Source organism: Lissotriton helveticus, chromosome 5_1 (genome assembly GCF_964261635.1).
Source record: "Lissotriton helveticus chromosome 5_1, aLisHel1.1, whole genome shotgun sequence".
In the NCBI taxonomy this organism is placed as follows: Eukaryota; Metazoa; Chordata; class Amphibia; order Caudata; family Salamandridae; genus Lissotriton; species Lissotriton helveticus.
The window spans coordinates 67,483,641-67,507,996 of record NC_136065.1 but is presented as its reverse complement, the minus strand read 5'-3'; the positions used below and the strand labels follow the sequence as shown (position 1 = coordinate 67,507,996).

General features: G+C 51.3%; 1 protein-coding gene across 1 annotated transcript in view; it reads left to right on the top strand.

Moving 5' to 3' along the window:
• LOC144752383 (uncharacterized) overlaps window positions 1–18,437 on the top strand; it is a 182,083-nt gene extending 163,646 nt beyond the window's left edge. Inside the window, exons 13-14 of the mRNA XM_078640318.1 lie at window positions 16,023–16,120; window positions 17,256–18,437. Coding sequence (XP_078496444.1) covers window positions 16,023–16,120; window positions 17,256–17,393 — 236 coding nt within the window. The 3' untranslated portion in view covers window positions 17,394–18,437. The remainder of the gene's footprint in view (window positions 1–16,022; window positions 16,121–17,255) is intronic.
• The last annotated feature ends 5,919 nt before the right edge of the window (window positions 18,438–24,356 follow it).

Genomic DNA, 24,356 nt, shown 5'->3' with positions numbered 1-24,356 from the left:
CAAATGCCGGGTGGGCACCGGCTCTGAACAATAAAGCGCCCCGAGGCGCTTGCAGGAAATAGAGCGCGCTCTCAGCGCTAGGGGGTCGCAATAAAGCGAGCTCAGCGCTATAAGCAAAACAAAGCGCTCCCAGGCGCTAGGAAAATCAGGAAGCGCTCACCAGCGCTAGGGACAACAGAGTCCAGCAAAACTCCTTCAGGGCAGGCAGGGGGCAAGGCTGGGCCCAGAGCCAGCACACTGGGTCTCCAGGCAGGGAGACACCCCAAGTGGCGGTCCTCTGGCCCAGCAGCAGCAGCAACCGCCCCCTCAGGATCCTGGAAGAGAACAACTTCTGTGGGGACACAGCCCCATTTTTATACAGTGTATTCCTTTGTTCAAGGGTGCAGAGTGGGGGCGGAACCAGTCGCAGCTGGTTCTTGAGTACTCTGTTTACCTCAACCACCCTCTCTATTCACTGGCAGGGCTTGGGTCATTAGACTCTCCACAGGGGGGCGGAGCCAGCATTGTGTGGGGAAAACCCAGCCCATCCAGGACACAGGTACACTCCTCCCACACATTACTCATGCAGATCTCCCACTCACCACCGGGCAGACCCATCCAGACTTCCTGGAGCCTGGCATGCCAGCCAGCTCCAGCCAATCACACGCCAGCACCCTTACAGCACACGTACAGCCATTTCTAGAAATGGCGCTTCTCTACTAGACACATACATGCTGCATACACCATCTCGCAGCATTCACTCTCACGAGTTCACACATACCAGACTCAAGCCTGTACACCCCACGCATCAGGAACTACCAGGGACACATACATTCCCCATGCATTCCTATGGGCGGGCAGGCCTAGCTCAGCACATGCACTCAGAGTGCGCACGCACTTTCCACTGGGACACAGTGAAAGTGCGCAGAATCCAAAAATCACCATCTCCAGGTCACCATTTCAAGCAAAAAGTCTAGGGGTGAACCTGCCCTAAGGGCCCAAGTGCAACACAACCCCCTTCCAGCCAAAACGCAGGGTAGAACAATCACCACCGTGATGGACTTCCCTGCTTGGGGCGATAGAACACGGACGCGGGCCCGCAACTGCAGGGACACCCTCCTGTTCTACGCCACGGTGAACCCATGGGATTCCCTCTAAACACACTGTCTGGACCAACTGGGCTACCCCACTGGTACTCCCAAGTTGTCCGCGACCAGGACCAGGCCCGGGGCCCCCCAGGTGCCACTGGTCCATGCCAATTCGCAGAGCGGGGGGTAGTAACCCCTGGCACATAGGAGCCATTTTCCACTCTTCCTGTCTGCAAGACAGGACTAGACTGCCACTGGTTCTCCAGCCTAAGGCCTACAACCTCAAGCGGACCAGGAGTCTCAGGGAAGGCTCTCCTCCCCTTACCTCTTCTTCTAGGGTTCCTCCTCCCTCTGCGAGGGGTACCCCTAGAACGCCATTCCAACCCAGGACTTATCCACTCAGGTTGCACCGGGGTCAGAGGTGGGCTCTCCCACCCTCTGCACCCCCTTCCAGAGGTCTGCCCTCTCCCACCTGGAGAAGTTCCTCTGGAAGAAGAACCGGTCAGGACACTGGTTACAGTCGTCCTACCCTTCAGGTCAGGCTGATCCTGAACCTGGCCTTCCAACCTCTGGTCTAAAACCTTCGGTGGAACAATTGCCTGGCACTCCAGGACTTCTGGGGACTTACACTCCATCCCCCTGAGGCTGACACATGGCCCATGTGTCGTGTGACTGTCTGTCTGGCGCAGATCTCCCGCTCCCTGTCTACCTGACAGTGCGCGAAGATCCCCCAGACCAGAAGTGGTGTCACCATGGTCCCCCCAAGAAGATCTAGCCCAACTGGCTAGTCCCTGGTCCACTGGTGCATCCACTGGGAAACTCATCCCCCAATCACTCCTCACTCTGGACTCCTGTACCCTCCCTACCAGAGCGGTACTGCCAGCCTCTAGAACCACAGGAGCTCTGGTTACAGACGCTCCAGGTCCTCTACTCACTAGGAGATCTTCCTCAAGTGGACTAACAGGACAGCCTAGGTCCCCAACCTGGTGTTCCCTACAGAAACCATCCAAGTCCTGAGGCAGGGCTTCGGGCGTCCGGGGAACCTCGGTCTCCCCCTCACTCCTGCTCCACTGAGCCAGGCAGTGAGCCCCTACACCCTCCTCGCTATCCTGGGACCTAGCTGGGCTACACTGAGCCTCTTCCACCACGCTGGGCTGGAAGATACCTGAACCACTACTTTTGGAGTCACTCCCTAATGACCCTAGAGAACCTCTAGCACTCTCCCAGCGCTCTGCTTCCTCAGCAAGCGCCCAAGGATTAAGGGATTCAGACTTCAACAGGTGCTGGCGCAACTCTGGACAAACAACACTGAGCAACTGCTCTTTGAGAAACATAGTCACCACTCCGTCCTCCTCATCATCCTGGTTAGCCGCCAGCCACTCCCACATTGCCTCCCAACAGTCGTCCACAAAATACTTCCACTGCTGGTGAGGTGGTTTCCTAAGGTTCCTGAACTTCAATCTGTTCTCCTCCTCTTGGGAACTAGGTACCATGCTCTGGGTACTGGGAATTCCTACGCTGAAATCTAAATAGCTGCCACCACTGGACTCAGCCCTCCCTGGGGAATCCAGAAAATTAAAACTGCGCGCAGGGGATAGTCTATCCTCCAGAGCTACTTTGCCTCTGGTGGAGGCCCTCTCAGCCTCCTCTATCCTTTCCTGCGCTAAGACCCTCTCGGTCTCTAGCTGTTGCTTCCTAAGCTCCAGCTGCGCCATAGCCTGGGCATGCTCCAACCTGAGCCTCTCTAAAGCCAGCTGGTGCTCCCTTTCTCTCCTCCTATCTTCCAGCTCCTCTGGGGACAGGGAAAGGGATGAGGCGCTGCCTCCTACGCTGGACCCAGCAAGGGACTCCCTATCTATGGGGTCCTCACTCTCTACTGGCATCCAGGTGCTGTCATCTTCTTCCTCCTCTTCTGAATCTTCAGGGCTCCCCACAGACCCACCACCCTCCTGGTGTGGAGCCCGGGCCCTTTCCTCACTGCGCTCAAGATCCCATTGATCCTCTTGCCATTTGACCATGCATCTCCTAAGTGCATACCATCCTGACTGATCCGCCCCTATGCCTCTCTCTTCACAGAACTTTCTCAGCTCCCACATACCGTATGTGGCTAGATCATTGAAATCAAAGACCAGCTCCATTCTGGCAGACGTTCTAGGAAAGAGAGCACACAGGGAACCTAGGGGTCTGAGCTAACACAGGAGTACACAATTCACAAAGGTATCAGCAAGCTCTCTACCCCAGAGAACTCACACTCACTTGCCTAGTGCCACACACCATTCATCCACACACAACCCTCCCCTCGGACTGGTAAGGCAGTTTCTACCACCCCTGATTCCTCAACCTGACCACAAGTGACACAGGTACCGACTCTGGGCGCAGGGTAGGGGACAAATGTACTGACACAATTGCACAATGATACCTTCAGGAGAAGAAAATATGAAACTTCCCAAAAAAAACAATCCCCTAAAATGTGGTCATCTAAAATGCAGAGTTTTGTGGTGCAGCCAGCTGCTACTAAGGTACAACGCAAACACAAATCCTTATCCCACCGCTTGCCGCCAATGTTGGAAATGGGATCCCCGGCTGGCCAGGGCTTTCGCCAAAGTCAGTCAGAGACCACCACTCCCAAGTCAGGGCAAGGGAGTTACACGCCAAGATAACCCCTACTCACCCTCTAGGTAACGTGGCGCGAGCAGCAAGGCTAAACTTGGAGGCGATGTAAGTTAAGTATTTGCGCATGCACCCCAGCAACAACAACCAAAGGCCCACCACAAAGGAAACTCCACACAAGGTTATATAAAAATAGCCTTTGTATTACACCAAAACACATTAGATAAAACACACTTTACAATGTGCCAGAGGCACGGGCAGAATTTACAAGGGGATATGTACAAGACAGGGCCACATGGACCACTGTCAGGAATCAGAAGTAGCACTTTCAGAAATAGCACTTAGAAGGTAAAATATAAATGTACTTTAGCACAAAATAGCACACAACCAGTATCTACTGGTAACAGGACCTCACTAGCACCACCTGTACTAGGGAGAAAACAACCACCTATGTATCACAATACCTGTAGGGGTGTAAGGAAGGAAAACACATGATGCAATGCATAACATTCATTCAGAGGTGTAAAGGAGGAAAACACATGATGCATCAACAATACATTCAGAGGTGTAAGAACAATTGCGCAAAATCACATTAGTCACCACCTGTGACTGTCCCTAGGCCAACTGGCCTCTCTAGGGCTAGGACACCCTGTGTCCAAAGTTAGGGTCCTAAACGTGGCAGCTGCCCACGAAGTGCTGGGCAACTGAATCACTGTTGGGCCACTGCTGGAGCCTCGCAGGCTCTGGCCAGAACAATGTGGGCAACAAGGGAGAGCCTCTCAGGGCTCTGGAACAATGTTGGCTGTGAGCCTCACTGGGCTCTAAACAAATGTCAGGCACTCAAGAGCCTTTCTGGGCTCTAAAAGACGCTGTGGCCTGGGAGCCTCTCCTGGGCTCTGAAAGCAAGCGAACTGGCACCTGGAAGCCTCGTGGCTTCCACAGGACAAATGGGGGGCGTTTGATTCCCTCACGGGGGACTCTGTAGCCAAGGAAAATGCCCCCAGAGCCTCGTGGCTCTAAACAACTATGGCCGTCGGTGGAGTCCCCTCTCTAGGGACTCCGAATCAACAGATGCCCCACGAGCCTCTCGGGGCTCAAGTAAATCAAAATGCCTCTCTGGGCTCTTGGGGTCCCTCACGGGGGACCTAGAAACACTGGGGGAACCTCTCGTGGGCTCGAACAGATATGCCCCACACGTTGGAGTCCCTCCGGGGGACTCGACAAGCAGAGGACGCCCCCCCCCCCAGCACCGGAGACACAGCGCAGCACTCACCGGGACTCTGGGGGGTGTGGGCTCCTCCTCGGCTTCCTTGCTGGCTGCGGGGCTCTCCCTTCACTCAGGGAGCCTCGTAGCAGACGCCGGCTGCAGGATTCTTCCTCCCCGGCTACTGCAGGAGTCCGGGGCTCGCTCCTCACTTGGGAGCCCCGGGCAGGAAAGGCAGGCTGCTTCCGGCTGTCCCGCAGTCCCGCCCACGGGTTGCCTGGCTTCCGGCCAGGCAGCCAATCGCAGCGCGGCCCCTCGCAGGGAGGCGGGCACTTCCGGGTCGCACTTGGCAGCGGCCCGGCAACGTTTTCACAACACTCCGGGCTGCGGCGGTGATTCTCCCAGGCGAGGTGGGCACTTGATCCTGGGCAGAAATGAGTGGCAAAGTCCCGGGCAGGGTGGGCACCTGCCAGGGGACAAATTAATCCCAAATAAGCGAGGTGGCACTCGCGAATGCAGTAGCGATCGGGGCAAATGCCGGGTGGGCACCGGCTCTGAACAATAAAGCGCCCCGAGGCGCTTGCAGGAAATAGAGCGCGCTCTCAGCGCTAGGGGGTCGCAATAAAGCGAGCTCAGCGCTATAAGCAAAACAAAGCGCTCCCAGGCGCTAGGAAAATCAGGAAGCGCTCACCAGCGCTAGGGACAACAGAGTCCAGCAAAACTCCTTCAGGGCAGGCAGGGGGCAAGGCTGGGCCCAGAGCCAGCACACTGGGTCTCCAGGCAGGGAGACACCCCAAGTGGCGGTCCTCTGGCCCAGCAGCAGCAGCAACCGCCCCCTCAGGATCCTGGAAGAGAACAACTTCTGTGGGGACACAGCCCCATTTTTATACAGTGTATTCCTTTGTTCAAGGGTGCAGAGTGGGGGCGGAACCAGTCGCACCTGGTTCTTGAGTACTCTGTTTACCTCAACCACCCTCTCTATTCACTGGCAGGGCTTGGGTCATTAGACTCTCCACAGGGGGGCGGAGCCAGCATTGTGTGGGGAAAACCCAGCCCATCCAGGACACAGGTACACTCCTCCCACACATTACTCATGCAGATCTCCCACTCACCACCGGGCAGACCCATCCAGACTTCCTGGAGCCTGGCATGCCAGCCAGCTCCAGCCAATCACACGCCAGCACCCTTACAGCACACGTACAGCCATTTCTAGAAATGGCGCTTCTCTACTAGACACATACATGCTGCATACACCATCTCGCAGCATTCACTCTCACGAGTTCACACATACCAGACTCAAGCCTGTACACCCCACGCATCAGGAACTACCAGGGACACATACATTCCCCATGCATTCCTATGGGCGGGCAGGCCTAGCTCAGCACATGCACTCAGAGTGCGCACGCACTTTCCACTGGGACACAGTGAAAGTGCGCAGAATCCAAAAATCACCATCTCCAGGTCACCATTTCAAGCAAAAAGTCTAGGGGTGAACCTGCCCTAAGGGCCCAAGTCCAACACCTACCGATGTCGGGTGTTACAGGAGAGGTGACAGTGACCTTGGAGCTGCAGCTGGTAGGGCAAGGCAACGCTGTGGAAGACCAGGAGCCATTCACGAGCTGTCCCACGATGGATGTCGAGAGTTGAGTGGCCGGTGTCCATCGTGAGCACCAACCAGCCCTGGCAACTGCAAACAACGAGGAAAGCAAATAAGGTGCAGTTTCAGGACCAGCAGTGTCCAGGTGTCTCACCAAAAGCAGAGGAGTCAGGGCAGGCCAGAGAACTCAGGGGAGCCTAAAGAATTCAAAGATGACCCCCATGAGGACCCATAGGCCGGAGGTACTCGAGTCGCAAGAGGGCCTTGAGCAGCTCACCAAAGATGCAAACCCACAATGCAGGTGAGGATGAAGATCTTGGCCACTTGAGATGCTTGAGGTTGGAGCTACTTGGAGCCCGAAGATCTTGTTGGAAAGAAGCCAACAAGCTTAAATGCAAGTCAACGCAGTGCACAGGGGTTCGGTTCCTGCACCTCCAACGAGGGATACTGGGCTCAATCTTGGTGAGAGGTCAGGGCAGGCCTCGAGGGATGTGAAGAACCTGTGTTGCTGAGCCTTTCGGAGTCTGTGGTTGCCCAGGATCAGCAGACCTGTCAGCTTAGTTGCAGTGCCTGCAGATGTAGGGAAGTGGCTCTGTCCCTTCAAGGGAGATTACTTCACGTGTCTTGGATGCCCACAGACCTTGGAAGTTTCCTGTATGGAGCACAGGCACGGACGTTGCAGCAGACGAGCAGGGCGACGAAATCAGGAGCAGCAGGAGTCTTCCCAGTTGCAGCCTTGATTTCCAGAGCACAGTCCAGAGTGCCCAGTAGGTTGAAGAAGAACTGCTGTCTTGAAATTAATCTTGTCCTACAACAAATCTAGGGACCCACCCTCAGGTAAGTCCTTAAGTACCTGAAGGAAAGGGTTAGGACAATTCAGGGTTCTCTCCCAGGGGAGGGGTTGGACAGTTCAGAGGATGCTCGCATGTCCTTCGTCCAGTTTCATGCCAGAGCGGGAGCCAATGGCTCTTTGTCTGAACTGGACTATGCAAGAAGGGCACCAAGTGTGCCCTTCAAGCAGACTGAGTGGCACGCGCACGCACATCCAACTGGCCCCTATACACTAATTCCTGTCTGGGAGGTGGTCACACCTCCTGTGACAGGAAACCTATTGTTCTTCCTTCCCCTGCTTGAACTTGGCCCAGCAGCATGAGGGCAGAATTGTGTCTCTGGTCGGCAGCCGCTATGTTGTGCTGTCAGGGTCTAGAAGACTGATACCAGGAGCGCTGAGGGCCTCCTGGAGGAGCTGTACAGTGCCTGGAATCATACCTCCTGACCGCTTATGATGAGTGGGTATGGTTCCAACATATTTGATACCAAACATGATATCGTTCGTAACAGCCAGTTTCGAGATGGTTATTTGGTAATGACGCGGTGCCCCTCTATTTGTTATATGGCTGCTTCACTTACAAACCGGGAGAACGGACTATGTAGGCTGTAGGGGTGCCCTGCTCATGCAAGAGCACCCTCACACTTAGAACCGAGCACCCTGCCTTCAGGATTGAAAGGTCTGCCTTAGCGGTGCCTTACAGGTTTTAGGTGCAGTGAACTTAGATATAGGGAATGCTATATCTTTTGTAAGTGGTGCTAGCACCAGTTACACAGGCTGCAATGGCAGGCCTGTAGTTACAAATTGAAAGGTCTCCCAAGGGTGGCATAATACATGCTTCAGCCCATGGGGGGCCCCTGATGTACCTATGCCCTGGGTACCTTACCACCATATACTAGGGACTGATAAGAGTACACCAGAGTCCAAACTGGGATGTACCTAAGTACTTACCATACCAATTTATGGGAGAAAGCACTGAGACAGGGGTCTTGATTAGCAGGATCCCAGTCAGACTAGTCAGAAACTGCATTACATCGAGCAAAACGTGGGGGTAACCATGAAAGCAGATCCTACTTTCCTACAGTACCCCTTAAAAAAGATTCAAAACACAAACACAAAACACCTCTGTTAATTCAGATTTAACATGTGTTAACTATGGCCTGTGTAATTGGCCTGCAGTCTGTTTAATCACTGTTAAAATGTTTTGATTTACGTTATCACCTGTTAAGAACAACAGTGAAGGTTTAGTACAAACAGATTTCTAATGCATTCACAACAATGACACATGATAAGTTGTTTAAGAATGTGTGTGTTATTCCACTGTTTTTGCTCAGTCAGAGGGGTAAGCATTGACTGCTCCGCTGAATGTACTCCGTTTCCAGAACTGGCTCCTGGTTTGAGCAGCAGCAAGCAAACCCTGCTCATCAGGGGACTCTTTACCTTCTGGTCTTGGGACGGCTGCGGCACCCGCTGAGGCCAATGGTCACAAAGGCAGTGCCAGAGCTTACAACGTGCAAGTTATTAGTTGTAACTGTGACCCGAGTGACCTATAAATGACGTCCATGTTGTGCACCTTAGCAGTGGCGGTCGACACAATGAAAAGGTGGTTGGTGGGTGGAGGGGGTGCCGGGGAGTGTGGAAGTGGAAGCGCAGAGAGGGTTAATAATACATTTGGGAAAAAAAAACACTTACCTGCAGCTGAGGGCGCCTCCTGGGGCGTCATGCATCCTCGCTAGGCAACGCTGAGAATAGTCTGAGCGGGCTGAACAGACGCTCCGCTCAGACCAGGGAGTCTGTGGGGTTTCTCCAGCCCAACTGTTCAATGCAGCCGGGATGCAGAAACCTGAGTGTGCATGTGTGCTTTGGTCAGCCTGAGACGTCTGGCCAAACACATATGAGCACTTAGAGAGTGCACAGAGTAAAATACAATGATTTAGGTAATCGATTTATTTTTCACCTGCTGGCTCAGAGTCAGTGGGGTGACGCTCCTTCACCATTGCAGGGGAGTCGCCCCTGCATCCCACAGTTGTGACAAACACGCAGTATTGCCATGTTCTCCTTACTTCCGGAGGGCATACACCCAAGTGTTGCTCCAATAGCCCTCCGACCACCGCACAATGTCGGTACTTACCAGGTGTGCCTGGGACAGATCAGGCCGCCCAGGTTTAAATATCCTTTAATGCCTGCAATCTGGGGAAATGTTCGGTGGGGGGAAGCGTAGGATCCTTAAAGAGGGCAAACTCTTGCGACGTCAAAGACATAACAATAGCCCCCACAGCCTCTGTGGTGCGGGCAGGGCTTTAAGTGGGATGAAAAAACTAGGGGGGTCTCTCAAGGGGCCGTGGCCAATGTAAGTAAGGGCGTGGCTTAAAACACATAAGCTAAAAATCTGTGCTTAGCAGAGTGTGCCGCCCGACTGGTATTTTGCTGTTTGTCATTGCATCCAGATATATGATACAAATGTAGCATCATACCTACAACAAGCTAGGACTATTGGCTTTGTCAATGGTTGTTAGTTGCATAAGATAAAGAAGCAGCAACTATGGTTTATAGATAATATTAGCAAAACACACATATATGATATTGAAAAAGCTTCCACATAAAGCCTTGGTGACAGAACGACAATGTTGCTGCTCCCGAGTTTCAAAAAGAGAGGGAAATCCAGAGAGAAATTGACTCTTTAAAGGATTTCCCTTCCCCGAACAACGCTCACCTGGCATGACGTCATACCGTAACAGCAGCAGCTAGTAAACCCTGCTCATCAGGGGTCTGAGAAGTGAGCAGTGTGAACACACACACCGATGTGCCTGCTGTCACTGCAGTCTGGAAAAAAACAGGCCGCCTGTGCCCAGCCGCGGCCGGTGGTGGGAGTACCTGCGGGCAGTGACGTGGGGAGGGGGAGGGGCGGGTGGTGGGTAATAATGTATGGATTACGGGCCTTAACAAGTAAGTTAACATATATATCAATAAAGCCAATTTCGTTGCATGCACTGCATCGCCAAATGCGATGCAGTGCGCGCAACGAACTTCATTTTATTTATTTATATGTTTACTTATCTTTTCAACTCCGTAATCCATACATTACTACCCCCCACCCTGCCCCTCCCCCTCCCCACGTCACCGCCCGCAGGTATTCCTACCAACGGCCGGGCTGCCTGTGCCAGGGCACAAATCAGAGCCCGATAGAGACCCGTTTCGAAGCCTCCTTAAAAAAACTGCCGGTGCTCAAACCCGGTGAGATCCAGCCCACTTAAAACCCTGGGCGCGGGGGAGCCCGAGCTCCAGGGAACCCTTTCTGGCACTGGGTCCGTACCATGGGGCCATCTCCGTGTACTTTGCAGGGGCCCCTCAAGTTTCATTACGTCACTGCTCCACCTATGTGACGTTCTTCACCATAGTGCCTTCTCGGTTCTCGCGAGAGGTGAGAAGGGAATCACTCGAGGGGGTTTGGGATTTCATGCAACTCCTGACAGAAACCCTCTCGTCATCCAGAAAGATCCCCCTAAGTCCTGAAGTTGCCACCTATGTGCCCAAATCACAAAAACAGGAACAGTCACATGAATGACAGATATCAGGAACAGTCACAGTACAATAATAACTCAGATTCTGGATAGTTATCAGTCAATTTCTGGCACTAAAAGTACAGTTTCGGGGGCTCGAAATAAAGAGTCCAGCCATACTCCTGTGATAGCCTGGTGACTTTTCCTGGGCACACACACACTTTTTTGCTTTTTTTTTTGTTCTTGGAGGAAACATTTTTCCCTGTGAATAAAGCGCTTCCATTCCTCTGCCACCAAACGTAAGGGTGGTCTGACTTTGGAAGTGGATGTGCAGCACCCCTGTGCTGAAGTAAATCTACGAAAGAGAGGAGTTGGGAATCTTCACAAATGAACATGTTTGTGGGCATTCCCAAGCACCCAAGCAAACCACGATTTGGAATGCCCATTTTCCACCCCTTGAATGGAGTGTACAGCTGCCGAGGTCTACGCACGCACTGCGGAGGTTTCTGCAACCATAAGAGTGTTTACGCCTGCCAGTGGCGTAAAGAAAGTTGAAGGGGCCCCCCTGCAAGGTGCACAGAAGGGCCCTCGCTCTGGTTTTAATCCGGAGCTATCAGGCCTGAGTACTGTGCTGAGGCGGCCCCCCTGCAAGGTGCACAGAAGGGCACCTGCGCCGGTTTTAATCCGGAGCTATCAGGCCTCAGTACTGTGCCAAGGTGGCCGCCGTGCAAGGTGCACAGAAGGGCACCCGCGCCGGTTTTAATCCGGAGCTATCAGGCCTGAGTACTGTGCCAAGGTGGCCGCCGTGCAAGGTGCACAGAAGGGCACCCGCGCCGGTTTTAATCCGGAGCTATCAGGCCTGAGTACTGTGCCAAGGTGGCCGCCGTGCAAGGTGCACAGAAGGGCACCCGCTCCGGTTTTAATCCGGAGCTATCAGGCCTGAGTACTATGCCGAGGTGGCCCCCCTGCAATGTGCACAGAATGGCACCTGCTCCGGTTTTAATCCAGAGCTATCAGGAATGAGTACTGTGCTGAGTCGGCCCCCCTGCAAGGTGCACAGAGGAGCCCCCGCTCCGGTTTTAATCCGGAGCTATCAGGCCTGAGTACTGTGCCGAGGTGCACAGAAGGGCACCCGCTCCGGTTTTAATCCAGAGCTATCAGGCCAGAATACTGTGCCAAGGTGGCCCCCCTGCAAGGTGCACAGAAGGGCACCTGCTCCGGTTTTAATCCGGAGCGATCAGGCCTGAGTACTGTGCTGAGGCGGCCCCCCTGCAAGGTGCACAGAAGGGCACCCGCGCCGGTTTTAATCCGGAGCTATCAGGCCTGAGTACTGTGCCAAGGTGGCCCCCCTGCAAGGTGCACAGAAGGGCCCTCGCTCTGGTTTTAATCCGGAGCTATCAGGCCTGAGTACTGTGCCGAGGCGGCCCCCTGCAAGGTGCACAGAAGGGCCCTCGCTCTGGTTTTAATCCGGAGCTATCAGGCCTGAGTACTGTGCTGAGGCGGCCCCCCTGCAAGGTGCACAGAAGGGCACCCGCGCCGGTTTTAATCCGGAGCTATCAGGCCTGAGTACTGTGCCAAGGTGGCCGCCGTGCAAGGTGCACAGAAGGGCACCCGCTCCGGTTTTAATCCGGAGCTATCAGGCCTGAGTACTGTGCCGAGGTGGCCCCCCTGCAATGTGCACAGAAGGGCACCTGCTCCGGTTTTAATCCAGAGCTATCAGGAATGAGTACTGTGCTGAGTCGGCCCCCCTGCAAGGTGCACAGAGGAGCCCCCGCTCCGGTTTTAATCCGGAGCTATCAGGCCTGAGTACTGTGCCGAGGTGCACAGAAGGGCACCCGCTCCGGTTTTAATCCAGAGCTATCAGGCCAGAATACTGTGCCAAGGTGGCCCCCCTGCAAGGTGCACAGAAGGGCACCTGCTCCGGTTTTAATCCAGAGCTATCAGGCCAGAATACTGTGCCGAGGTGGCCCCCCTGCAATGTGCACAGAAGGGCACCCGCTCCGGTTTTAATCTGGAGCTATCACGCCTGAGTACTGTGCTGAGGCGGCCCCACTGCAAGGTGAACAGAAAAGCCCTCGCTCCGGTTTTAATCCGGAGCTATCAGGCCTGAGTACTGTGCCGAGGTGGTCCCCCTGTAAGGTGCACAGAAGGGCACCCACTCCGGTTTTAATCCAGAGCTATCAGGTCTGAGTACTGTGCTGAGGTGTGCCCACTGCAAGGTGCACAGAAGAGCCCCTGCTCCGGTTTTAATCCGGAGCTATCAGGCCGGAGTACTGTGCTGAGTCGGCCCCCCAGCAAGTTGCACAGAAGGGCACCTGCTCCGGTTTTAATCCGGAGCTATCAGGAATGAGTACTGTGCTGAGTCGGCCCCCCTGCAAGGTGCACAGAGGAGCCCCGCTCCGGTTTTAATCCGGAGCTATCAGGCCTGAGTACTGTGCCGAGGTGGCCCCCCTGCAAGGTGCACAGAAGGGCACCTGGTCCGGTTTTAATCCGGAGCTATCAGGCCTGCGTACTGTGCCGACATGGCCCCCCTGCAAGGTGCACAGAGGAGCCCCCACTCCGGTTTTAATCTGGAGCTATCAGGCCTGAGTACTGTGCTGAGGCTGCCCCCCTGCAAGGTGCATAGAAGGGCACCCGCTCTGGTTTTGATCCGGAGCTATCAGGCCTGAGTACTGTGCCGAGGTGGCCCCCCTGCAAGGTGCACAGAAGGGCACCCGCTCCGGTTTTAATCCGGAGCTATCAGGCCTGAGTACTGTGCTGAGGCGGCCCCCCTGCAAGGTGCACAGAAGGGAACCCGCTCTGGTTTTGATCCGGAGCTATCAGGCCTGAGTACTATGCCGAGGTGGCCCCCCTGCAAGGTGCACAGAAGGGCACCTGCTCCGGTTTTAATCCGGAGCTATCAGGAATGAGTACTGTGCTGAGTCGGCCCCCCTGCAAGGTGCACAGAAGGGCACCCGCTCCGGTTTTAATCCGGAGCTATCAGGCCTGAGTACTGTGCTGAGGCGGCCCCCCTGCAAGGTGCACAGAAGGGCACCCGCTCCGGTTTTAATCCGGAGCTATCAGGAATGAGTACTGTGCTGAGTCGGCCCCCCTGCAAGGTGCACAGAAGGGCACCCACTCCGGTTTTAATCCGGAGCTATCAGGAATGAGTACTGTGCTGAGTCGGCCCCACTGCAAGGTGCACAGAAGGGCACCCGCTCCGGTTTTAATCCGGAGCTATCAGGAATGAGTACTGTGCTGAGTCGGCCCCCCTGCAAGGTGCACAGAAGGGCACCCGCTTCGGTTTTAATCCGGAGCTATCAGGCCTGAGTACTGTGTCGAGGTGGCCCCCCTGCAAGGTGCACAGAAGGGCACATGCTCCGGTTTTAATCCGGAGCTATCAGGAATGAGTACTGTGCTGAGTCGGCCCCCCTGCAAGGTGCACAGAAGGGCACCCGCTCCGGTTTTAATCCGGAGTTATCAGGCCTGAGTACTGTGCTGAGGTGGCCCCCCTGCAAGGTGCACAGAAGGGCACCCTCTCCGGTTTTAATCCAGAGCTATCAGGCCTGAGTACTGTGCTGAGTCTGCCCCCCTTCAAGGTGCACAGAAGGGCACAGAAGGGGCCCCACTCCGGTTTTAATCTTGAGCTATCACGCCTGAGTACTGTGCTGAGGCGGCCCCCCTGCAAGGTGCACAGAAGAGCCCCCGCTCCGGTTTTAATCCGGAGCTATCAGGCCTGACTACTGTGCCGAGGTGGCCCCCCTGCAAGGTGCACAGAAGGGCCCCCGCTCCGGTTTTAATCCGGAGCTATCAGGCCTGAGTACTGTGCTGAGACGGCCCCTCTGCAAGGTGCACAGAAGAGCCCCCGCTCTGGTTTTAATCCGGAGCTATCACGCCTGAGTACTGTGCTGAGGCGGCCCCCCTGGAAGGTGCACAGAAGAGCCCCTACTCCGGTTTTAATCCGGAGCAATCAGGCCTGAGTACTGTGCTGAGGTGGCCCCCCTGCAAGGTGCACAGAAGGGCCCCACCTCCGGTTTTAATCCGGAGCTATCAGGCCTGAGTACTGTGTTGAGGGGGCCCCCTGCAGCCCGGGCCTCCCCCGCACCGCGGGGCTGTGGGGGCTTGTGTTGTGCCCCTGATGCCTGCCAGGAATCTTTTAGGAAATTCCTGGGAGGCATAAAAAAGATGTATTTTGGCATAAATGTATGTTAATAAAAGAGTTTACCTTTGTGATTAGGGCCTTTTGACTCTTCCTTGTTACTGAAGGAGGTTCCTGGAAGTGGGCTACTGCTGCCCCTGAAAACTGACCCAACGAAGCTTCTTTCAACATTTAATGATAGTGATTGTTTGATTCACAGAACATGGAAGCATCTCGAATATTACACAGGGCCATTTCATATTAACTTTCAATTGTATTTTAGAATTCCTTCCAGGCTCCAAGTGAAGTAACAATAAGTGCTGATGGCACATTTTAAAATAGTGAACAATATAACCTATTTTACAGTGTACATGACATATATAATTCAGACCAAACTGAGTCTAGAACAGTAGGTTATGTCTGATATGCAATAGAAGCAAATTTCATAGAGTTAGTCCATTTGGTTTTCTGATGATGTTTCGGCCCTCATGCAAATGTCCATTGGCCTGCTTCAGGATCAATCAAAGGCATTGCTGTTTGATACCCAATGTACGTTGGCTATGGATACCTCAGCGTCATCAATCTAAGAAAGTTCCCATTGATAAGCATGACACACTATGAGATGATGGTGTTAGGCACTTGGTCTTTTTCACCTTTCCAATATTTTTCTGTACCACTGAATAATAGGTGTGCAACACACTTCTGTTGACCCATGGCCATTGGCTTGCCCTCTTCCTCCCATGGCATATAGCGCTGTGACTCGGTGCAACCTGATCACTAGTACGATAGAGGCTCCTGATAATTCTCAGTCATATCCAATGGTGCCCTGTGCTTGTACCCGAGAGGATCCCTTACACAGTCCTAGATCTTTGCTTTAGTTGTGTCTATAAAATGTGTTTGGTGAAATGTGTGCCTTCTTTGATGCCTTCTCTCTGGCGCCCCCATCCCTTGCTCTCCCGTCAGTTGGACACTTACCTCAGCCCTCAAAAATGCATGCACACAAGCTCTTGTGCTGTTCTATCACCACAATGTTCACCCCCCTCCCTGGGGCATTCTGGGTATTCTTCTGACCATCTCATGCCTTCTTGTTCTTTGCAGATCCTACACCGACAGGCGGACTGCCGAGCTGGGGCATCATCCTCATCTCCTTAGGGGCCATCTTTGGGGGCCTGTTGGCCACCTGCCTGGTGTGCACGGTAAGCATCGGGCTCTGGGGCCAGGGTTTCTCTTAAGTGGGGAAAACAAAAAACACACAAGTGAGGTGGACACATAGAGGCGTATTACAGATTGTGCCGGGGGGGGGTAAAAGTAATATGCATCTGCTATGCGTGCCCACTTTGGTATTATAGAAGGGGCGGAGACTCTTGTGCGTCCCCTTCCATAATACCGATAGCGCTGGTGCACTTAAAGTGCTATCAACAGAGGGTGTTCCCTCATTTGCATAGGGGCGTGCCATATGCAAATAAGGGAATTCCTTTGACTCTGCCCCCGCGCCGTAATACAGACACAGGTGCAGAGTCAAAGAAGCTCTCAGGAGGCGCAGTGACAGTCAACCATAAAAGGTGGCACGCCTCCTGAGAGCAGCCCTCTGCGAGGGGTAAAGGTGGTCCCATGTACCCCCCCACATTCCCTTGCAGCAGGTGCAGTCACTGACTGCTCCCGCCTGCAAGGGGACCTCTAAACCCCTTTGAAAGTGCAGGCAGGTGCGCCTGCACTGTGAAACCACAGACCGGCTGCTCCGTGCTTTGACAGAAATGTGCTGCTCCCAGGGCAAAGCGAGTTCGCAGCTGCCCCCAGGGCAACGCTTTCACCATAATGGGGTGCATTATCACTGTTTGCGCTGGCGCACCTTTTGTAAGGTGTGCAGGGCTCAAGCAATCACAATGCATAATACGGCATATGGAGCGCTCTTAAGTGGGGAGACACACTGTACGAGACAAGAAGTGCTGGAAGAGGGGGGCTTTACTCCACCCCTCTGAGAAAGAAGGCTGTAAAGTGGGGACACACAGATCTCCCTGTGTTTTACACACCCACTCGCGGGTGTGAGTCTAGAAAGCTTCTACTTAAGTGGGGAAATTGATGGTGCGAGGCACAGAGATTTTGTGTGTGCCCCATTCAGATCAATCACCCCCACAACAAAGTAAATATATTAATTTTGATTGCTGTGTGTTAACCAAAACACACACATTGCAAGTGGGAAATGCTTTGCACTAACACTTTAATGCTTAGGGAAAGGGGCTGAATTAAAGGGGTATGATGTGAGATACAAGCTACAGTGTGTATGTGCGCCCCTTCCACCTTTTCCTTGACCTCTCTTTGACCTCTCCACAGTGCATCGTCTTGTCTCGATCACAAGGACAGTATGCCGTCAAAAGAGACGCCCACCCCCGACAACAGACGGCTCGGGAGCCCCGACAAGCTGAGGTCTCGGGGGGCAGTGAAGAATCCTGGGACAGCGTACCACTGTGAAGACAGCACCCACCGGTGACCTCTGACCTTCCCACAGGGTTCCCCTCCCTCAGGGACCCCCGCCGGACACCGCCCCCCAAGGGTAGTGCAGCCCCTGCCAGAGAACCACAGAGACTTACCGAGCAGGCAGCATCGCACCAGTGTTATATGAAAAATGTAAAAGCATACACTGCGGAAAGCACCCTGGGAAGAGACATTCTGACTGTAAATGTCTGCGAGTCCACCAGAGGGCAGTGTGCCCCGGTAGGGTTTCCTGCACCCCAATGTTTACCACAAAAGGCCCCTCACGCTGCCCGCCATTCCCGCCCTTTTAAAAGAGCCTAAAAACAGACCCACAGCATCTGTGTGGCTTCAAAGTCCAGTGAGGAAAACAGTCCATATGTTCCCCCTGGAAATATGGTAGGTTTATTTTCAGTAAAAAAATTAAAATAAAATAGGAACTCAGGAGGAAATATTGCAGCTTGCATTCGCCACCCCACCGTGTACCTCATCTAGTGCCCAGGACTGGCAGGCCTGCCCAGTCTTTTTTTCTCTACAAACTCCTATCCAGAGGGACACTGGGACATGTAGTCCTGCACACAATCCTGTTTAACTGAGCCATTTACATAGGCCCTTGAGAGGCCTTTTCTATGCAAAATAAGCACTGTTTACCCAGGATAGTGCTCACGTACAAAAGTAGTAAATTATAAATTACTAATGACTTTAGGATATCTTCATTCCTTTGTTAGTTGCCTCACAAGCGGTACGTTAGTCTAACATTATCGACTTACAATGTATTGTTGGAGGTTTCAGCCGGAAAAATGAGAGGATTTATTTATAATATATATAATCAAGTGATATATCCAGATTACTTTCTAAGAAAGTAATCCTCTGATGTGATCTGTGACCAGGAAACTTGAGCTGATTCCATTCTTTAGTGTAATGGACGCTGGTGCTGTTTTCTGTTTATTTAAGTTGATTTCTTGATATTTGTGTTAAAAGTGTTTTTTTTGTTTTTTATGAACCTATTATATTTAAGTGTAAATATGCTCTCATTTGCCTAATAAAAATATTACATTTTTAACATAGAATTTTCTTTGCAATTATTCAGTAAGGGAAATGCAATAAACATTCTTAGGCGGTAAAAAACCAGACGTGTACCTCTTTAAAGAGAGACCGCTGCAAGCTCTGAAGTTGTTTTCACATTAGTGCAGTCAACATGTTTCTGCTTTTTCCCACTTGAGCCCAACAATTGTGCAAGCTTGCTGTAGGGTCATCCAGACCCATGGACAGTGACCTCAGAGTGATGCTCTGAGGTCGAGGTGGGGACCCGGCTTTGCTCTTGCTACCTTGGCTTTCAGTGCCTAACAGCTCCGGTCATGCAGTATTACAGTGAAGGGAGAGAAGAGTTTACCGGCCTTCTTCAGGGTGAGTTGGCCGCTGGCTCAGTTGTGTAAACGGTTCTGCCAGTCTCCATCTTTGTGAAGCAAGGGTGGAAGGAGTGAGCCTCAGGAGGAGAGTAGGGGGCGTATGAATGACAGGACGGGTGCAGGGGTTCGAGAATTCACTTGACTCTCTGTGTATGGCATGAGCATTAAGGTTTGGTGTCGCTTGCATAATTTGCTGTAGTGTGATTATGCACAATTACAGTACAATCGTTCAAGAATAGGAGCGTAACGCAGCATTATTCACTATTTCCTCAGTGCAAAATTCACCCTTGCATCCAAAATGGACCAGAGGAATCATTTCGCTTTATGAAAATAGCACTAAATGCAAAAAACGCGAACACCAGCAGCCACACTGGCGGGCGCATTCCGCATGTTTTGCATTGCGGCAGGCGGTGTTGTCAGGTGTCCGTTTCTTCCCTCTGTACTTCTTCTTCGCTATTCCTCCATGTTCCTCCAGGGTGCTTTCTGTTCTACCTCTTCTTCCTGCCTGCTTTGCAGTTACAAAGGGTTTTGTTGCCTCTCTGGGCACTAATACAGATTGATACATCACTGGAGGCAATCCAGAAAGCGCTGTTGTTGTCCATGCGCCTGACGTGCCTGACCCTGCAATGGCCGTACATGTGTTTGATTGAAGAACCTCTTATACTTTTGCACTCTGCTAGAGGGCTGATTGGTCAGCTCTGGGGATAAACATTCCAGTCTTGACCAGTACTTTGCTCCCGGATCTCTCAATGGGACCTATGAGGAAAGAGCTGAGCGCCAGTACCCTCGAGGCGTTGCAGAGCAGCAGGACCGGGACCAGCTGACTGCAGTCCTCCCGTCAGACGAGGTACTGGCCTGGCTCAAGATTCCAGCCAGCGACTGAGGAAGAAATGCAAACTAGAAGAATCTGAGAGACTGTTATACCAGGAATCGCAAAAATGACATTGAAAACCTTATGAGATTGGGTGAGCTTTTTAACTATGTCAAAGCAGGCGGTGCGGTTCCATCAATTGTCAAAGAATCTATTATTGTACGTTTTGTTAAGAGGGGTTAGAACCCCAGGGACATTCACTCATATACCCTGATCAGTTTATTAAATTCTGAATATAACATTTTAATCAAAGGCTGGGCGAATCGCTTGACAGCAGTTGCACAAAATGTGATCCATAAGGACCAGACAGGGTTTGTGGCCAGGAGGTTAATGTCATCTAATACTGGGTTTTTATTAAATGCACTTGATATTTTTTAATACTAACTGTGGCAAAGTAATCCTGTGCCCTGGGCACCCCCCAAGTTTTTGCTGACCGATGCTGGTGGGAACTGATTTTTACTGGCTCTGGGCTCTGCCTAACCAGGCCCAGGGCCAGTGCTGAGCTGAAAGGAACACTTTAGAATATAGTTAAAACACCCAACATACACTAGGGTACATTATAGTATGGAGGGGTACCCCTGTAATTGGCATGATCTACCCCATAATCCCCTAGAATATAATAGGGCAGGGGATTGAAACTACCTAGAAATCCCCAGTACCCTGGGGCACGGCAGTTGAGAGGCCAGCAGCTCTTTTTGCACTTGCATGTGTGCACTGCTGAAGCCTGTGGTCAGTTTAAAAATAGCCCCGGGTGCCAGGACTGCTTTTAAAAAGTAAATTGTACCCAAACCCAACGTTGGTGATACAATGACTAGGCTACAATGTTTTGGCCTATTAGGGACCCCCAGGGTCTCCCCTAGGTATCCCAGGGGTGGATGGTCAGTTAGCTATAAGGTACACCCTTATAAAATGAGTTTTTATATGCCTGGATAAAGTGACATTTTATATTTCACTCCCCACTTTGTGGTAAAGTGCTGCTTAAATTCGACTTTGATGCTAGGAGCACAGTAAAAGGAGAATCTGCAGTATTATTACAGATTCAGAACCCCTAACGTCTCCCCTAGTTGCACATGGGGTGGGGTTCCTGTAGATATAAGGCAAGTACTTATAAAATATGTTTTTGTAAGTCCTGGTGCTGGAGAAATGGCCCAAGTCATTTTTCCCATTGCAAATGCCTTGTGTTACATAGGTTAACATGGTAGGAAGTTATTGATTAATAACTATTGATAGGAGAAGACTAGACTGGCCATTAAAAGACTTCTGAGAATTGTAGTAGTCGAAATCCAAATCCAACAATATCATATTGTTGAATTTCTCCTACAGTGTACATACAAGAAGTTATAAGTCTTTCTTGTTTGTAAGTCCAAATTCAGCCTTCCAGTGGTCTGCCCTGATTGGTCAGCATTAAGTGGATTAGCCTGGCTGCCTTGTAGAGGTGATAAAGAGCCCCCGGGGTTAACCAGCTCTGCTGGGAGGGCACTGTGCTGTTCAATAGGAATGCCAGGCCAGAGGGGGGGGTAGTAAACCATGCTCTTCAAAGGCAGAGTGGAGGCCTGGGTGTCAGTTACACTTTTCCACTTTTGACCCAGAGTCAGGGCTAGGCTTAAGGAAGGTATGGGCAGATGCTAGTGGGAGAGTCTAGGGAAATAAGCCATCCCTGGGGATGTTCTTAGCCAGGTCTTGACTCTCTGCTGGAAAATCAGCCATTATGGATTTCGAAGATTTGATGCACTCTGGGACATAATCATACCACACTCTAAAGGATGTGGTCATAACTATCAGGAGTTACTCTGCTCCCGTTGGTCAAGAGTGACCTGCTGCTTTACCCAGAGAATTTTGAGTAAGTATCTGAGAGGGGCAGAGCCCTCCAGATCTACTGCTTGAAACTTACTGAAGCAAGAAGTGCCCCGCTGAGACGTTTTGCTGAGCAAAGATTTCTACAGCCTGACCTCTGAAGACTGCACCAAGTGAAACTGCAGCCCCGTGGATTACCTTGCTGCCAAAGGACTAAAGAGTGGACTCCCTGCAAGCTACAGGTTAACAGAGCTCACCTGGACAGACCCACAAAGAATTCCCAGCCTGGAGTACCAGTGGATTGGTAAGGGTTTTGTTCAAGTGGATTGCAGAATTGAAGTTTCACACTTTCAAGGACCCTCTTGGAGATTCCAGAACCTTAGCTTGTATGTTGGATACTTTGGGACCCGCAACCAGAACTTCAGGAAGGAGTTCTAACTGGACCCCTCCTGCTGGGGAAGGCGGCACATTTGGTGAGATTCTCCAGAACAATTTCTAAAGGTGTCCCTGTCAAAGAAAACAAAATGACTAAAAAGGGCTCTATTGGTTTCTAAGCACTAGAAAGTGATTCATCTTTAGAAATTCATATCTCTGGTTCCCTACAGTGGATGTTTTTCCTTTCTGTGTCATTTAAAAGATAAAGATATTACCTACTTTTATAAATTGGTGTTAGATTTTTATTTTGTGTTGTGTCTTAATTATTTACTGAAATGGTGTTTTTAAATGCTTTACATACTTGTCTTTGAAGTTAAGCCTGTCTGCTCGCAGCCACGTTACCAAGGGGTGAGTAAAGGAATAATTTCCTAAGACCTATGCTGGGTTCTACCATGTGTTAGTGGCCTTGTTGCCAGTGGCAGACCTACATTTGCCCCCACCAATAACCCACTTTCCAACACTAACCCAACACCAGCACTTATAATGATGGTCGACGCAGAGAAAGCGTTTGACTTGGTGAACTGGGATGTTCTTTTTTACAGTGTTGGAGGGGTTGAGATTCCTCCCCAGGTTATCAACGTGTTACGGAATATGTATCAAGGGGCGCAGGCTCAGGTTTTTATTAATTCTAACCTGGTCGGTACAGTCAATATTAGTTGGGGGACTGGGTAAGGTTGTCCTCTGTGCCCTGCACTATTTACCTTTTTTATTGAACCCCTGGCTATCCGGATTGAAAATTATTTAGAGATAAAAACACCAGTATCAAGAATGTCAAAATGTAAGTTATATGTGGATGATACTGTCCGTTACCGTCGACCAGAAAGGCAGAATATCGAAACAACATTGGCAGAATTTGCTGTTTGAATTAATTGGAGGGTATAAAATCAATCATAACAACACAGAAAATTAATAATCAATACTTCTAGTAATGTTTTCCCAGATAATCTTAAGCGACAAGCCCTCTCTCCTGACCCGATCCAATATTTAGGGATATATGTTACACTCTACCTCCCTTCCCAAGTAAAGTAAAGTAAAGTAAAGTCCACATTTGTAAAGCGTACAATCACCCGTAAGGGTCTCTAGGCGCTGGGGGCCGTCGGGAAGATTAAGCAAGCTATTGCCCGGAGTCACATGGTGCTGGGCTAACCTGCCTCCGGAGCCGGGGATCGAACCGTGGTCCCCAGATTCCAGCGTCAGTCGCCCTGGCCGCGGCGCCACACCTCTCCCTCTAGTCAAAAAGGAAGATCCTCCTGGAGTCATCTAATGACTTCAGCTGGGCTATTCCTGTAATTATCTGGGGAAGCCATCGCGGGCCATCCTGAAGTCTGTTTGTGGGGTGAAAGATTGAAATGAGATGACTCTGGAAGCATCAGAGAAACTACTCCAGGATGAGTTGCCGATGACTTCAGTGGAAAACGTGTGATGATCTTGTACTACTCCAGGATGATCCTGGGATGATTTCAGGATTAGGCTGGATTACTCCAGGATGATCCTACGAGTATTTCAGGATGGGGTTGTCTAATTACAAAATGATCTTACAATAACATCAAAATGCGGCTGTATCACTCAAGCATGATCCCGGGATAACTTTAGAATCGGGTAGCGTTAGTTGATGATGACTTCACGATGGCGATGTATTACTCTGAACTGATGTCAAGCTGTAGTGGGTAAACCTTGTTTGACAAACTGTGGAAGTTAAAATTCAACCTATTTTAAATGTTGTCTGCAGATCATGTGTTGCATTCTTTAATTATTTAAGTTATGTTTTCTATGTCTACATATCTTTTCTGGTTGCTGGAGCCTGGAATGTGTGATGTGTGCCGGCATCTTACATGCTGGGTTCCAGATTCTATATTCAACTGTTTTATCCAGGATCTACTTTGTAACGGATGTGCTGTGCTTCTTCTACTAACCTTAAAATAAATACTTGAATTTTTATACAAATTAAGCTTCATCGTTTTAATATTGGCGACGAGGGACCTTCATTGTATTTCTGCCACAATTTTGAAGCACAGGAGCAGAAATTTCGAGAATCCACGAATGAATATTTATAAACCGGCATTACTTACTTGAGAAGAGAAGCGATTTGCACTTTATTGAGTTCCCTTTTTGCTCCGGTGAATTTTCATGAAGTTTGGAGGCTTTTCTGCATTTCTGTGCGTTTTCGGCGTTTGGGTGAGTGAAGGGGCAGAAGCTCAGCTCGAGACAAATCGCATACATCACCCCTGACACTCATTGCGTGACACATCATCCAGCGTCATCACACAAGACGTGGATTTGCGCCACTGTGTCATCACGCATAACGTCAAGCCGCCACTTTGTTTCCATGGTGACTGAAGTTACCGGAGAAGGAAACACGAAGCGTTTTTACTTGTGGCTACCGGAGAAAGAAAATCAAACCGCATTTGCTTTCGCATTAAGAAATAAGGTATATTCTTACACGCTGTTGAATTT